The sequence below is a fragment of the Poromitra crassiceps genome, assembly GCF_964638095.1.
Source record: "Poromitra crassiceps genome assembly, contig: HAP1_SCAFFOLD_60, whole genome shotgun sequence".
NCBI lineage: Eukaryota > Metazoa > Chordata > Actinopteri > Beryciformes > Melamphaidae > Poromitra > Poromitra crassiceps.
The window spans coordinates 140484-157516 of NW_028152257.1; the positions used below are offsets into that span (position 1 = coordinate 140484).

The 17033-nt window shown below is 44.8% G+C and overlaps 1 protein-coding gene across 1 annotated transcript in view; it reads left to right on the plus strand.

Moving 5' to 3' along the window:
- The first annotated feature begins 632 nt into the window (after positions 1–632).
- The window catches only part of LOC310800769 (protocadherin Fat 4-like), a 50662-nt gene continuing 34261 nt past the window's right edge, over positions 633–17033 (plus strand). The window contains 5 exon segments of the mRNA XM_083664696.1: positions 633–654; positions 3848–3930; positions 8928–9286; positions 12475–12704; positions 15538–15780. Of these exon segments, the coding sequence (XP_083520822.1) occupies positions 8950–9286; positions 12475–12704; positions 15538–15780 (810 nt within the window). The 5' untranslated portion in view covers positions 633–654; positions 3848–3930; positions 8928–8949.

Consider the following 17033-nt stretch of genomic DNA (forward strand, 5'->3'; position numbering starts at 1 on the left):
ACATCCACAACAACCTCGAAGACGTCCGAAGAGCCTATGCGCACATGGCCATCTGAAGCACTTTTGGGGGGGCTGATGGAGCCGGAACTCCATCCCTGTGAAGCCGCGCTCCACACGGAAGAGGCGCTTCACCGGAGACGTTACCCCCACCCTGAGTCTCAACCCCCCCGGGGTTCCTGACTACGTCGAACATCATCAACATCACCCGCACCCCGACCCGATTACGACTCGCACCCAAACACTCAAACTACAATAAATGACCTTTTGTTTCGAACTATGGTGTGGTCTGTGTTAGTGAAAAACATAGTAGGAAGAGCAGCTCTGCTGACACTGATGCAGAAAACATGCACACATAGGCTACCACATTATAATGATTAATGATAACATAGAACACATAGAACACTGTTGAGTATGTAGGCTACATAAAATAGCTATACTGTTTATTTTACAAAGACAACAGCATGCTCTTCATGGACCGAGCAGAGATTAAAAATGCAGAAATAACCTGCCTCAATAAATCATAAAATGTCCATACATCCATACAACATTCACGCATGTTTCTCTCAGATCTGGCAACCCTGCTGCCTGCGAGTCTTGGGGAAAGGGAGAGGAGGCAGGACAGTGAGACTACGGGGAAAGAGACAGAAAGACGAGGTAAGGACTGAAATAATAAGTAGACCTGAATATAATAGAGTCAATGTAATAGTAAAGAGCTTTTATATAATGTCTTGAGTGTATTTTCCTGTGTGATATGAATCATAATATCTACTTTGAGGGAAGTAGCTACAGTCATTTCAGGGAGTGCCTGTAACATTCCAGGAAGGAAAAACAAAGTAATTAGTCCAATGGGACCAGAGGCAAGAGAAACACCAAAGTTGAACAATTTAGGCAACAAGTAAAGACTACAGCGTAGGCTATTTAAATGTTTTATTCTATACAGGCTATGGGTTTTGTTTTGGTACCAACTATAACCGTGCCAACTCTGGCTGTTTGAGATGGCTGCTGTCGAGTTTAGCAGATATCCCACCAGATGAAGTTGGCATCCGATTCGCAGCTGGATTTTTCCAGTCCAACCTTCAAAAGTGGAATAACGCCTCTAGATGGCGTCGTTCAACCATTTTAAAGCTAGTTCATGAACTGGAAAACATAGGTATATAGGGGAATGAGAATACATTATAGAATGAATCCTGCATTTTGTTCGTTTTTAATGTTGTATGCAATTCTTATTGACCTCAAAAAGGTTCTCCTATTGGTGTAAACAACTGGAAAAAAGAGTTGATTTCACAGCTTTTGCCCATCTAGACACAATAAAACCAGGTCCAGCTCAAAGACCATTACTCTTATTATTTTCAAACCTGGCCTAGATTACCAAGGAGACATTAGACTCTCATGATGGCACAGTCTCTGATTTGTGAAACATATTGCTGATTTGTGAAAATGCTACAATTGCACTTTTCAGTTGATTTCGAGCATCTAGACCACATAAAACCAGGTCCAGGTCATTTAGCCTGCGATGTAGATTCACTGCACTGATCGGCTTGATCATGGCTCCTCCAAAAGCAACGAGTTTAACTTGCTTGTGTGGCTTGTACAATTCTTTATTTTGCTGTATGACTTTGTATGTATCAAGAGAAATGACATTACATTTGACACCTGCATGTGTCCACTTTTAACTCTGTGCTTTGTCATTTATTGTCACTGTGCAATGTCCTTCTGTTTTGTAGTTGTCATCCGTTTGCACAGAGTTGATGTCATTATTGTCTTCATATAATAACAGGCCTTCAATGGTGAATGTGTCGTCACTGTCTGGATCTGTTTCAGCTAACAGCTGGTTCACCTGTCTGCTGGACTTGCCTGCTTTTGCAGATCTGCAGCTGTTTGAAGTGGTTGTTCTTCTTGCAGTTGTGACATTGCTGTTCATGTTTAGCTGTGTGTGTACTGTGTGTGTGTGTGTGTGTGTGTGTGTGTGTGTGTGTGTGTGTTACTGTTGTTGTTATTGTGTTGTTGTTGTTATTGTGTTGTTGTTGTTATTGTGTTGTTGTTGTTGTTGTGTTGTTGTTGTTGTTATTGTGTTGTTGTTGTTGTTGTTGTTGTGGGGGTGGTGGTTGTTGTTGTTGCGGTTGTGGTTGTTGTAGTGGTGTAGGCATATTATTGTGTTTATGCTCATTGCTTAGGACGGTGAATCACTGTAGCTTTAAGCCAAATAAGGTCAAATAAGGTTTCAGTTAGGTCATGTGATTGCAAAGAAACTGAGAAACATGCAGCGTCTTGTTGCCATGTTGCTTAAATAACAGGAACTTGAGCTTTTTTTTCCTGTCAAAAGCTGTCAAGCACTCCCACGTGCCTCTGCCCCGCCCACACACACACACACACACACACACACACACACACACACACACACACACACACACACACACACACACACACACACACACACACACACACACACACACACACACACACACACACACACACACACACACACAGTTCTCCACATTGCCAAAGCAGCATCAAATTAAAAAGTGAAATAGCTACAACTGTAGCAATTTAAATACATAGTAAATAGTTCATTAGATTTGAAAAGCAGTTCAGAGAGACTTGACTGTAACACACAGAGCTGTCATGTTTTCTACAGGACTCAGTTGTGATGGACATTAGGCAGGTGGGATGCAGTCAATTTACAAGTTAATCTATTGAGGTTTTCTGCTGTTACAGGAATGATTACATTGCATTGATGTACATGTAGGCTGTAGCTACTGTGCGTGTGTTAGGCACGTGTTAATAAAACAAAGATGCTTTTAAATATAATAACATTTATAAAACGGCTCTCTCAAATCAAGCAATCTGATTGGTTCACAGCCATCGTATAAATCCCGTAACCCACTCCAATAACCCATGGCCACGCAACTCATAACCCATGGCCACGCAACTCTCTTACTAAAAGGCTTTGGTTACAATGACAATGTAGAAAAAAAAAATGGCGGAGACAGCTGTCAGATCCTTGTGAATCGATCTTCGCTTATAACTTTACTAATACTTAGCAGAAAATTATGTTTTGTACAAGAATAGACGCGGGCTAATGTCTTCTTTGCAAAAAAAAGGCTGTTAACCCCGCATTTAACCCCGCATTTAACCCCGTAACGTTAGCTGGTGTCGGGCTTTCCAGAAAGCTCTTAGCTTCTCAGCAAGCGCTGAGAATGCAGCGCTGCGCTCGAGCTGCGTGTCAGGCTTTCCAGAAAGCTCTCAGCTTCTCAGCAAGCGCCAGGATTGGCCAATGTCAACTTCAGTCTCCAGAACGATCCAATCAAATCACCCGCACGTTCTTGCGGTCCCGCCTTACAGTAGTGTTTCAACTGACTCTATCAGAATGCCATGGCAGTCGGACTTATAGTATTACTATTATTATTATATTATCATACTTGGAAACCGTTTTATAAAAGCAATATAGCACTCGAGCTGCGTGTGTTGTGGCATATATCCCGCTGCTCAGCAGTTATCCCACTCGGCCTGCGGCCTCGTGGGATAACAGCTGATCAGCGGGATATATTTGCCACAACACACTGGCTCTCATGCTATATTGCTTAATTAACACATAGTAGGAAGAGCAGCTCTGCTGACACTCATGCAGAAAACGTGCACACATAGGCTACCACATTATAATGATTAATGATAACATAGAACACATAGAACACTGTTGAGTATGTAGGCTACATAAAATAGCTATGCTCTTTATTTTACAAAGACAACAGCATGCTCTTTAAGATTACTTGCCTTAAAAATGCAGAAATAACCTGCCTCAATAAATCATAAAATGTCCATACATGTCATTCACGCATGTTTCTCTCAGATCTGGCAACCCTGCTGCGAGTCTCGGGGAAAGGGAGAGGAGGCAGGCCAGTGAGACTACGGGGAAAGAGACAGAAAGACGAGGTAAGGACTGAAATAATAAGTAGACCTGAATATAATAGAGTCAATATAATAGTAAAGACCTTTTATATAATGTCTTGAGTGTATTTTCCCGTGTCATATGAATCATAATATCTACGACGGACGAAAATACGGACGTGGTGTGCAAAAGCTATTACTCCCTGGCTTTTAATTCAATCTGAGAGTTGTGGTCTTTGCCCAGTTTTTCTGACTGTTGACGAGATGTTTGTGTTTCCTTGTTATGTTTTTTAGATAGTTTTGTGCACTTATTTTTGTTTTTGTACAGCACTTTGGTAATCCCTGTGATTTTTAAAATGTGTTATATAAATAAAGTGGATTGGATTGGATTGGATTGCCATAGTGATGCGCAGGTCAGGGTTTTTTAACGCCCGCACCAACCCAACCCTTCATTGGAGCCAGTCCGCACCGCCTGACCCGTTAAAATATCTGAAAATGCCCAACCCAACCCAACCCAGCAGCCCGCAAACGGCCAATTTAATGTATGTCTCCGGACTCACGCTGAGCGCAGCAGAGCTCTCCAAGGTGTGCAAACTCTGCCCCCCCCCCCCCCCGCTTTCTCTTTCTCACACATGTAAGGACAAAAAACCCAAATCAAGCTCTGGAAAAGGTTTTTGATTGGAAATGTGAAGAAACCTGTGTGAGCTTTAACCTGGCACCAGGAGGAAGATCTCAGTCCTGCTGGGCTGCTCTCTGAGTGAAGCAGCTGGCAGATGAGCTGAGAGCTGAAACCTTGTCACCTCCTCCCGGTCTCACAGCCAAACCATTTTGGACGTTTCGTGTCCCTCCCAGATGAGTCCTACCATCTATTGTCAACCAGGCCTGACATAACTCTCTCTCCTCAAACCAGGCCTGACATAACTCTCTCTCCTCAAACCAGGCCTGACATAACTCTCTCTCCTCAAACCAGGCCTGACATAACTCTCTCTCCTCAAACCAGGCCTGACATAACTCTCTCTCCTCAAACCAGGCCTGACATAACTCTCTCTCCTCAAACCAGGCCTGACATAACTCTCTCTCCTCAAACCAGGCCTGACATAACTCTCTCTCCTCAAACCAGGCCTGACATAACTCTCTCTCCTCAAACCAGGCCTGACATAACTCTCTCTCCTCAAACCAGGCCTGACATAACTCTCTCTCCTCAAACCAGGCCTGACATAACTCTCTCTCCTCAAACCAGGCCTGACATAACTCTCTCTCCTCAGCACCAGGCCTGACATAACTCTCTCTCCTCACCAGGTCTGACATAACTCTCTCTCCTCAGCACCAGGCCTGACATAACTCTCTCTCCTCACCAGGTCTGACATAACTCTCTCTCCTCACCAGGCCTGACATAACTCTCTCTCCTCAGCACCAGGCCTGACATAACTCTCTCTCCTCACCAGGCCTGACATAACTCTCTCTCCTCAGCACCAGGTCTGACATAACTCTCTCTCCTCACCAGGCCTGACATAACTCTCTCTCCTCAGCACCAGGCCTGACATAACTCTCTCTCCTCACCAGGTCTGACATAACTCTCTCTCCTCAAACCAGGCCTGACATAACTCTCTCTCCTCAGCACCAGGCCTGACATAACTCTCTCTCCTCACCAGGTCTGACATAACTCTCTCTCCTCAAACCAGGCCTGACATAACTCTCTCTCCTCAAACCAGGCCTGATATAACTCTCTCTCCTCAAACCAGGCCTGACATAACTCTCTCTCCTCAAACCAGGCCTGACATAACTCTCTCTCCTCAAACCAGGCCTGACATAACTCTCTCTCCTCAGCACCAGGCCTGACATAACTCTCTCTCCTCAAACCAGGCCTGACATAACTCTCTCTCCTCAGCTCAACCAGGCCTGACATAACTCTCTCTCCTCAGCTCAACCAGGCCTGACATAACTCTCTCTCCTCAAACCAGGCCTGACATAACTCTCTCTCCTCAAACCAGGCCTGACATAACTCTCTCTCCTCAAACCAGGCTTGACATAACTCTCTCTCCTCAAACCAGGCCTGACATAACTCTCTCTCCTCAAACCAGGCCTGGCATAACTCTCTCTCCTCAAACCAGGCCTGACATGACTATCTCTCCTCAAACCAGGCCTGACATAACTCTCTCTCCTCAAACCAGGCCTGACATAACTCTCTCTCCTCAAACCAGGCCTGACATAACTCTCTCTCCTCAAACCAGGCTTGACATAACTCTCTCTCCTCAAACCAGGCCTGACATAACTCTCTCCTCAAACCAGGCCTGACATAACTCTCTCTCCTCAAACCAGGCCTGACATTACATTACATTACATTACATTACGTCATTTGGCAGACGCTTTTATCCAAAGCGACTTACAATAACACATTTTTGTCAGCAATAGAGCAATCTACTATGGAGCACAGTCTGTGATAACTACAACTTCTGAAGGAACAGTGGTACAAGTTTAGGTTAGTGGTACAAGTTAAGGTTAGTTTTTTTTTTTTTTTTTTTTTTTTTTTGGGTGAAAGAGAGAGAACGAAGTTAGATCAAGAAGGGCCCAGATGGAGCCTGAAAAGGTGCGTCTTTAGTCTTTTCCGAAAGATCGGCAGTGATTCAGCCGTCCTGACCGAAGGTGGAAGCTCGTTCCACCATTGAGGTGCCAGGGACGAGAAGAGTCGAGATCGGGATGAGCGACTTTTGAGCCCCCGTAGCGAAGGAGGGGCGAGGCGACCTGCACTGGTGGAGGAGCGAAGGGAGCGCTGAGAGGTTTGGAACCTGACCATGGATTGCAGGTACAGGGGAGCTGACTGGTTCAAGGTTCAAGGTTCAAAAAACTTTAATGTCCCCGAGGGGCAATTCGCTTTGCAGACAGTAGACACGACACATAGGCAACAAATTAATACATCATACATACGTCGTACATACAGTAACACAGCACAGAATAGATCTAAATCACCTGCACTGTCGTCATAAATCATGGAAAGAAAAGTCTCTCTACCTGCAAGAGACACGATGACATCTACGACTATCGGTTGTTTAAAAACCTAATGGCAGAGGGAACGAAGGACAGCCTGAATCTGTTGGTCTTAGTCTTTGGGTGACTAAACCGCCGACCAGATGGAAGCATCTGGAACTCAGCATGTAAGGGGTGCTGAGGGTCCGAAACCACAAATTGTGCCTTTGATGTGACCCTCCTTTCATATAGGCACTGAATGTCATTGAGGGTGGCTCCGGAAATCTTACAGCAAAGTTTGACAATTTTTCCCAGTCTGTTCTTGTTTTTAAGACTGAGATTACCAAACCAGCAGATCATGCTAAAGGAAATGACAGATTCAATAAAGGCAGAGTAAAACATTTTCATCAGTGTCCTGTCCACATTAAAACTTCTCAACTTCCTTAAAAAGAACAGTCGTTGATTTGCCTTTTTGCAGATGGCATCTGTGTTTGCATCGAAATTGAGTTTGTCATCAAAGACAGTGCCCAAATATTTATATTGCTGCACTGCTGCTACTGGCTCACCCATGATCACACAGTGTGTGATCCGGGCAGTGGTGTACTGCCCGGTAGGCCAGTACCAGTGTCTTGAATTTGATGTGGGCCGAGATGGGAAGCCAGTGGAGCTCCTGGAAGAGGGGAGTGACGTGAGAGAATTTGGGTTGGTTGAATACGAGACGGGCTGCAGCGTTCTGAATGAGCTGAAGCGGTCGGATGTTGGTGGCAGGTAGGCCGGCCAGGAGCACGTTGCAGTAGTCCAGGCGGGCATAACTCTCTCTCCTCAGCACCAGGCCTGACATAACTCTCTCTCCTCAAACCAGGCCTGGCATAACTCTCTCTCCTCAAACCAGGCCTGGCATAACTCTCTCTCCTCAAACCAGGCCTGACATAACTCTCTCTCCTCAAACCAGGCCTGACATAACTCTCTCTCCTCAGCACCAGGCCTGACATAACGCTCTCTCCTCAGCTCAACCAGGTCTGACATAACTCTCTCTCCTCACCAGGTCTGACATAACTCTCTCTCCTCAAACCAGGCCTGACATAACTCTCTCTCCTCAAACCAGGCCTGACATAACTCTCTCTCCTCAAACCAGGCCTGACATAACTCTCTCTCCTCAAACCAGGCCTGACATAACTCTCTCTCCTCAAACCAGGCCTGACATAACTCTCTCTCCTCACCAGGTCTGACATAACTCTCTCTCCTCAAACCAGGCCTGACATAACTCTCTCTCCTCAAACCAGGCCTGACATAACTCTCTCTCCTCAAACCAGGCCTGACATAACTCTCTCCTCAAACCAGGCCTGACATAACTCTCTCTCCTCACCAGGTCTGACATAACTCTCTCTCCTCAAACCAGGTCTGACATAACTCTCTCTCCTCAGGCCTGACATAACTCTCTCTCCTCAAACCAGGCCTGACATAACTCTCTCTCCTCAAACCAGGCCTGACATAACTCTCTCTCCTCAAACCAGGCCTGACATAACTCTCTCTCCTCAAACCAGGCCTGACATAACTCTCTCTCCTCAGCACCAGGCCTGACATAACTCTCTCTCCTCAGCTCCTACGTCAGCGTTTCTCTAAAAGCTTTTTTGGCGCTGCTGTGTAGAGATGATCCACCTCTTTTCAGTTCTGATAGCTGAATTTGGATATCTGCCGATATACCGATACTGCCTCCGACAGCAGAGCTCTTGGCAACCCTCCCAAGGAGCTGCAGCCGCCACCTTTACATAGCTGTCTCCTACTGTGACATCATTTTAGGATTTGGTTTGTAATCAATGATCTCATAGCATTAGTTACCTGTTTCATAATATTCCACAAGGTTAAATATTTATTACACTCAAATATCACCAAAACTAAGAACATAGAATGCAAGCTATGATTGGAGTTTGGATTGACACACCATCAGTCCGATACCCGATATCTCCGTTTTGGCAGCCGATACGATATCCCAATACCAATATCCCATCTCTACTACTGCTGTGTGAGGATGGCAGACCGAGGCTTGTCTCATCGTGTTTGTTTGTTGTCTGTTGCAGGGCAGTGCTGTGGGGTGGAGACATGGCGGTGCTGAGGTGGGAGGTTGTGGTCGTGGCGTGCGTGCTGCTAGCGTCCACTGCCAGCGCCGCTCCCTCTGACATCCTGTACCGCGTGCCCGAGGAGCAGCCCCCCAACACGCTGATCGGCAGCCTGGCTTCGGACCAGGGCCTGCCCGACACGGGGCACCTGTACAAGCTGGAGGTGGGCACGCCGTACCTCCGCGTGGACGGGAAGACCGGAGACATCTACACCACCGAGGTGGCCATCGACCGCGAGACGCTTCGCGACTGCCGCAACCTGTTCGAAGGAGACAAGTGCTTCCTGGAGTTTGAGGTGTCCATCACAGACATGATCAAAGGTACATATGGGCAAAATCTATATCACAATATACTTCTTCATATCAGTCGATACGGTAATTATTACGGCATTAGTCAATTAGTGGGTTAGCACTATAGAGTGCCGCAGGAAGGAGTCCTAAAACCCGGAAGTCAGCATTGCCTGTTTCCCTCGTCTGGAATGGGGATTTTGGTTAAATGCCTGAAATAAGATCTGTGGATAACAAAAGTTTGAAGCGTTTTCTGAAAATCACGATCTTTAAACATCACATTTATGCTTCAAAAGTTATGAAAGTGGTCCTCATTGTGAAGATTATCTTGCTGAACACAAAGGCCACAGTTGCATAAATGTTTGTTAACTCCAGACCTTAGTTCAGGCATTTAAACGAAATCCCTTTAAAAAATCCCATCGACTTCCCAACGAGGGAACCAGGAAGTGCGTGACTTCTGGGTTGGCCTACAAAAATAACGTCATCCCTGTGATACTCTTATTAGTCAATTAAAGGTTTAGACATTCACAGTCCAGCTTCTAAACTGTCAAGGAAATTATACTTTTATGTAACGGCCGCTGTCTCAACATGCATAAATCGCACTTTTAATGAAGCCCTCTTTTCGCTCTTCAGAAGACATAAATCTGAGCTATTTTCTTTAGCCCGAGGAAAGCCCTTAATGACTACAACTATCCCATCATTGCATGTTCTCCATCTTAAGACAACTCCTACAAATAGTAAATTTGGTCACCTTGACAGCCACACTGATAACCCCGGAATTGTGTAGGAGACAACCTTGGGGGGCTGGCATTAGGCAGGCATTACATCATCTCAGGAGAGGGTCGGTGGGAGGAGACCTAGCTTTAAATAACATATTAAATAAGAATAATTAATACCGCATTAAATAAGAGGTTATTGTTTGAGACCTTTGTTCGCACAACTTGCTCAAGCATTGCACTCAAGCATTGCACCAATGTTTGAGCTTTTCTCAACTTTCCGCTCTCCAGTCTCAGTCTCGTCTTACAGAAATGGTCCCTCCATAAACCATTTGAATGTGTCAGCGCTGCCCTTCAATTGGTGCCTTTTAATTATTACCGCAGGAAAAACTGCCAAGGATGAAAACTGCCAAGAATGAAAACGGCCAAGAATGCCCAGTTATGTGTCACAGCGTACTGTATGTCTGCACCGACAAACCAATGTGTGAAAAACCTATGTGCCAAGTCTGTTGTTTTCTGCTTGACTTACCGTAATTTCCGCACTATAAGCCGCGACTTTTTCCCCATTTTTCGGCCCTGCGGCTTATATAACGGTGCGGCTTATCTATGGATTTTTTCAGCAAACGGCCACTCGGGGACCTCCAAAATCTATGGATTTTACAGGTTACACAGCTTCATCTGCACATCATTTGGCGGAAATCAACCGGCATCACGTGATCGCACGGTGAACATGGTGCTCAGCTAGACAGCTGCTACACCAGACCAAACAATATGTTTTAGCGATCTGATCTAAAATGAATAAGGTGACCAGAACCAACTGAATAACTTTAAAGAGTGGGGCGAATGGGGCGAATGTCTGCTGGAAGAAGCACAAGACTGAAAACCAGTAAGCAGAAAGAAAAAGACGAAGCAATCACCGCCATGAATGAGGAAATGACTCACCTGCTGGAGGCTGGAGATACACCGGCTTGGGTTAAACTTTTACTCCGTGAAACACTATCGATTAAGTCCGACATCGCTCAGAGGTTTGAGCAGCTTGAAAACAAGTTTGAAAACGTGCAGAAGTCCATCCACTCACTCACTAAAGAAAATAAGGCAACCGTGAACAGAGTTTCTAATGCGGAAAAGCGCATCAGCGCACTGGAGGACAAAAACAACACAGTGAGTCCGAAAATGGATAAAATGCAAAAACAAATCGAAACCCTGCACACGCAGGTTGATGACTTAATCAGCAGGAGTAAAAGAAATAACATTCGCCTGATCAATGTAAAAGAGGGAGCTGAGATTGGTGACATGGACGCTTTCCTTGGCAAAATCCTGTGTTACATCCTGCACCTGAAGGAAGGCGAGAAACCACCAGAGGTGGACAGGGCACACCGGGCGCCTCGGCCACGTCCAGACCCCGGCCTGCCACCGAGGGCCATCTTCATCCGCCTACTCCGCTGGCCCGACTGTCAACTCATCCTCCAGGCTGCGGGGAAGAAGCCCCTCACCTGGGAGGGTACGCGCTTTTTCGTCCGGCAGGACCTCTCCGCGTTGGTGCAACAGAAACGCGCAACATACAACAGCATCATCGAAAAGGTTAAAGTCAATGGATATCGCTTTGGCGTACTGTACCCAGCGAGACTCGTCATAACCATTGATGGACAGCGGCGGAACAAGAGCTCAAAGTGAAACTGCCGAATATCTTTTGAGTTGGACTGGTCAATAGTACTGTGAGTAACTAAAATAAAAAAATAAAAAACGGAATTCTCTCTTCTTTAGCACTCTTTCTAACTATAAATCCACTTCTGTTTTAATTTCCTCTCTTGCCCTCTTTTCACCACACCGCGGACACTGTGTGCACTGTAAAAAAAAACACAGGTGGTGTTGTGTTATGTTGTTTTGTTGAAATGTTAATAAATGGGAGCTTCCTCAAACAGCCATCTCTTTCCCGACAATCCCCTCTGTGCACGAACCCTTACATATGGTAATTAAACATTAAAACACCTGCGGCTTATAGTCCGGTGCGGCTTATATATGTAACAAACAGTCAATTTTGCTGCTGCGGCTTATACTCAGGTGCGCCTTATAGTGCGGAAATTACGGTACATTTTGCACTGACTCAGTGTCCTGTAATGAAAGAGTCAGTGACTGATGCTGTCATTAATGTATATTGAAAATCTTGAAAATGTATTCAAAAAAAGAAATGGTGTTAAAGTCAGCGTGCGGTTTAGGAGCAGTCATTTGACAGAATGTAATAGAAGCCTTGTGGAAAAGCGATCACATGATTTCATATGTGTTGTTTACCTGTATGAAAACGGTGACACCTACAACCTTCCTATCCCTAGCTACGGCCCCTTTTCCCTAGCCCCGCCCCCTACTCTCATGCTACAAACAGACGGACGGACACGAATGTCACGTATAGAAGTGGCTGCACCGCTTAAAAATATATATAATAGTTGTTGAAGCATTTTTGAAGGCGATATATATTGATATTGATTTATTGTCCACCCCGTATGGAAGGCATGGGCACGGGCCCGTGGCTGATCGAGGGCCGGATCGAGGTTCTGGACATCAACGACAGCACCCCTCAGTTCTCCTCACCCATCCTCACCCTGTCCATCCCGGAGAACACCCACATCGGCGCCCTGTTCTCCATCCCCCAGGCCAACGACAAGGACTCTGGTGTCAATGGCGTGGCCGAGTACACCCTCAGCGCCGGGCCTGACGCCGACCGTCTGTTCAGCCTGCAGGTAGGGAGGCCAGGTTCCTTGAAATCCCAGAAAGTTTGTGAATTTGGGGGGGGGGGGGGGGGGGTTTCAAGGTCTTTACATTTCCTGAGTAACTGGTCCCAAATGCTGTCAAGACTAAGATAAGGGGTGATGCTTTTGACTTGCTGCAGACAGTTCTTTTGGACAGTAGGTTAATTTGATAGTGTGTTCACAGTGTTTCCCACAGGATTTTGAGTATTTGTGGTGGGTGACCGCAGACCCCCTAGGGGGGTGCGGGGGCATGCCCCCCTGCGTGATTTTTTAAAAACAATTTAAAGTAAAATGCATGAATTTGGTGTACTTTGAGAAAGCTTACGAGCAAAATTAAAAGGCTAGATCTATGAAGAACATGTCATCATTACTGTGCTGTGGGTTTACAATGACAAACTAAATTTCTCCCTATAGGTCAGGGATACTCAACTTGCTTTGCCACTTTCGTGAAATGATAGAAGGCGAGGGGCCAGTTAATAAACAAACAATATACATTTTTCTGTAGCGGATTGTAGGTTTTTGGGGTGTCAGCCGGAGTTTAGGCTGACAATGTTGTGCACACCGGATAGTTAGTTAGGTTAAGTTAGTTAGGTTAAGTACTAGGGCTGCCACAAACGATTATTTTGATAGTCGACTAGTCACCGACTATTTCAACGATTAGTCGACTAATCGGATCATATCGCACAATTACTCAATCGCTCTGATTTAGCTATCATCAGCTTCTAAATTTAGCTTCAAGTTGTTTTAAGCATGTGCCAAATAAAAATAAAGACAATTAATTATGATAATTCACTCAAAAATAATATTTTCATGAACTTTAAAGTTTAGAGCATGTAGCAGCATATTTATTTCTGGCATCAATGTACTTGCATGTAATAAATGTAATATAGTGCAAATTGCAAAACTGCAAAATAGTATACATTGAAATTGAAAACATATAGTGCAATGAAATATGTACTATCCATTGAATGAATAATGCAAAATAAAATTAGGGCACTACTACGTGGCATGGAAATGGAACCAAAAACTATTTACTGCAACCAAAATATCAACAAAAATAAATTGTTTTAGTCTTCTCAGGCATCAAACACATTTTTAAATGTCGTAAGTAGTAGAGTGCAAACTGCAGAGTAAAATGAGGTTTCCAGTATTCCCGTCAGCAACACATGAGCTTAACGTTGCTATGATGACAACGATACAGCAGGCTTTTAACGTTAATATCGTTAGCCAATAGCTAACGTTAGCAGCTCAAACTTAACGTTGCGGTTGCCAGTGAGCTAACAAGCTAATTAGCCTTTATCTGCATTCGCCACAACGTGCTTCCTTTTGAGATGCTCGCGCATCATACTCGTGCTGCCATGATAAGCGAGTTCAGCTTATTTAGCAGATTTTGCACTTCACATTATTGTGGGTGAAATGCTTCCACACTTTGGACGTAGTATGAGGACGGCTAGACATTTTTTCTGTGGAGAAGCACTGGGAGCTGCTTGTTGTTTTTCCGGTCACGGTGATGTCAGTTTTCCCCGGATGATGGGTACTGCGCATGTGCATCAAAGACAGGACGGAGACGCCTGGATGCCAAGCCAGCCAGTGAGGCCATCGCAGGCAGCAGCTTCGTGGAAACAAAACAAACGTTTTTTTCTTTTTTTCAGCTCCAAAAAAAACGCGATTACGTCAACTACCAAATTCGTCGGCGACGATTTAAATCGTCGACGTAGTCGCGACTAGTCGACTGATCGTGGCAGCCTTATTAAGTACATACATAAGTGCCTGGGTAGCGAGCAGATGGTGGTATTTGACAATTTAGCAGCTAAATCATTAGGGGTGTCACAATATATCGTCCCACGAAATTTCGCGATAGTAAAACGTCACGATATGTATCGTTGAGATGAAATCTCATATCGCAAAAAAAAAAAAAAAAAAAAAAAAATTTTCTTCAAAAAATAGACTAAGAAACGTCTTTGTTTGTTGAAGTTCAATGTGTGGAAAGTAGTTCAGTTGAACAAGTCTCTGAAGAGACACATGAGAAGTTATACAGGAGAGAAACCATTCAATTGAGTTTCTGGCAAAACTGTTTACTTGACAGGAAAAACTGAAGATGCATAAAAAATAGATTAAGAAAAGTCTTGTTGTTTGAGTTTGAAGAAAAACTGAAGATGCATAATGAGAATTTATACTGCTGAGAAACCTTTTACCGTAGTTCAAAGTAAATCTAAGTGACGGTGTAACTCATTCTATTTCAAGATAAGCCTTATCTCCAATCTCATGTTTTTTCTAGTTGTTATTGTAATAACAATTTCCCACAACAGCATGTTTTGTATTTGTGCATTTCAAATAAAATACTACTTTTCCAGTCATATATTGTCATTATTCAAGTTTAAAAAAATATTGTTAAAATCGTATCGTATCGTTATCGTGAACCCAGTATCGTGATACGTATCGTATCGTGAACTGAGTGTATCGTGACACCCCTATAAATCATAGATTATTGAAAGATATTCCATATTCCAGACTGAAATGCTAGAAGTATTGGCCAGAATGACATGAACATTTATTGGACACTTATTCAGCGGGTATCTTGCATGTTGTGTTCAGGTGCACTGTAACATCTTCTTGTGGCAGTCAAAATCATTTTGTGGCGGCCCGCCACAAATTCCTTTATGTATGGGAAACACTGGTGTACAGTGTGGACCTGTGTGTTGTATTGTGAGCTGTATTGTTATGAATGTTGAGACAATGTATTCTTATATGTTTTTGTGAAGTGTTATGGTGAAACCCAAGGCAAATTTCCACATTGTGGACAATGACGTTTTCGTAATCGCAGGTCGCCGTGGATCCCGAGGAGAAGTTGCCCCAGCTGGTCGTCATGGGCAACCTGGACCGTGAGCTGAAGGACTCGTACGACCTGAACCTCCGCGTGGTGGACGGCGGCATGCCCCCCCGGGCGAGCAGTGCCTTGCTCAGGGTCACTGTCACCGACCAGAACGACAACGCCCCCAAGTTTGAGAGGAACCACTACGAGACTGAACTACCAGAGAACAGCCCACTGGGTCACTCTATACTACAGGTACACACACAGATGCATGCGCACACACACACACACACACACACACACTCTCTCGACTGTGCATACAGACGCCCACACAGGCTAATATTGACATACTCCTACACAATGGAGCAACTTGTCCTGTTGCCATGCTGTGCTAGGATTTCATTTGAGTTCGTTCTATATCTGGTTATATCCACACTCGAGCTGCAACAATTAATCAATCCATTAGTTGTCAAATATTAAATGAATCACCAACTATTTTGATAATCGATTAATCCGTTAAAAAAGTGTTAAATGTTAATATTTTCTGGTTTCTTTACTCCTCTATGATAGTGAACTGAATATCTGTGGGTTATGGACAAAACAAGACTTTTGAGGACATCATCTCAGGCTTTGGGAAACACGGATCGACATTTTTCACCATTTTCGCATATTTATAGGCCAAACGAGTCGACAAATCGATCAATCAACAGATTAATCGACAATTCAAATAATCATCAGTTGCAGCCCTGAGCCAGATATAAAAATCTGTGCTGTCGCGCCTGTTGAGGAGCACAAACTGTGAAAGTGATTGGCCGTGAGGGAAAACCAGTATGATCGGCCTCCACAGACCTGAGCAGCAGCACCCCGGGGTGCTCAGGCAGGTGCTCTCCCGCTGGGTGATGATCCAAAACAAAGCCGGGGGTAAAGGTTAAAGGAGCTATGAAGCTGAGATGATGGCCCCTATTCTCCCACAGGCCTTCGGCGCTAAAACGGGCCTTAAACGCAAAAAAACGTGCCTTGCGCCTGTCTCGGGAAGATATCAACATCGCTTTAGGCTGGCAAATGCGCTTTACGCTGAATGGGCGTGGCGCACTCCCTGAATGGGCGAGAATGGGCGTTTCGGCCTTAAATGCCGGCCTAATGATATCTTCCCACCTGGTGTAAATTTAGCGCTTTGCGCTTTTGAAAACCAGGCCTATTCAGTGCGCCAGTTGAGCGGGGCGCTCCTCTGCCTCTCCCCTGTCACCCTTCTCTGTCTCTCTCTGAAACCAGGCCTATTCAGTGCGCCAGTTGCGAGGAGCGCTTCTCTGCCTCTTCTCTGTCACCCTTCTCTGTCTCTCTCTGACTCCCTCGCTCAGACAGACACAACACACGTCCCATAGGAAAAAGAAGTTGTAAGTTCACTGCCTGTGAAATGTCCCAGCATGCATTGTGCTACTCCATTTCGCTACTAAATAGCAACCAAATGAGCCGAAATAGATATAAAGGTAGATCTAAATAATGTGTAA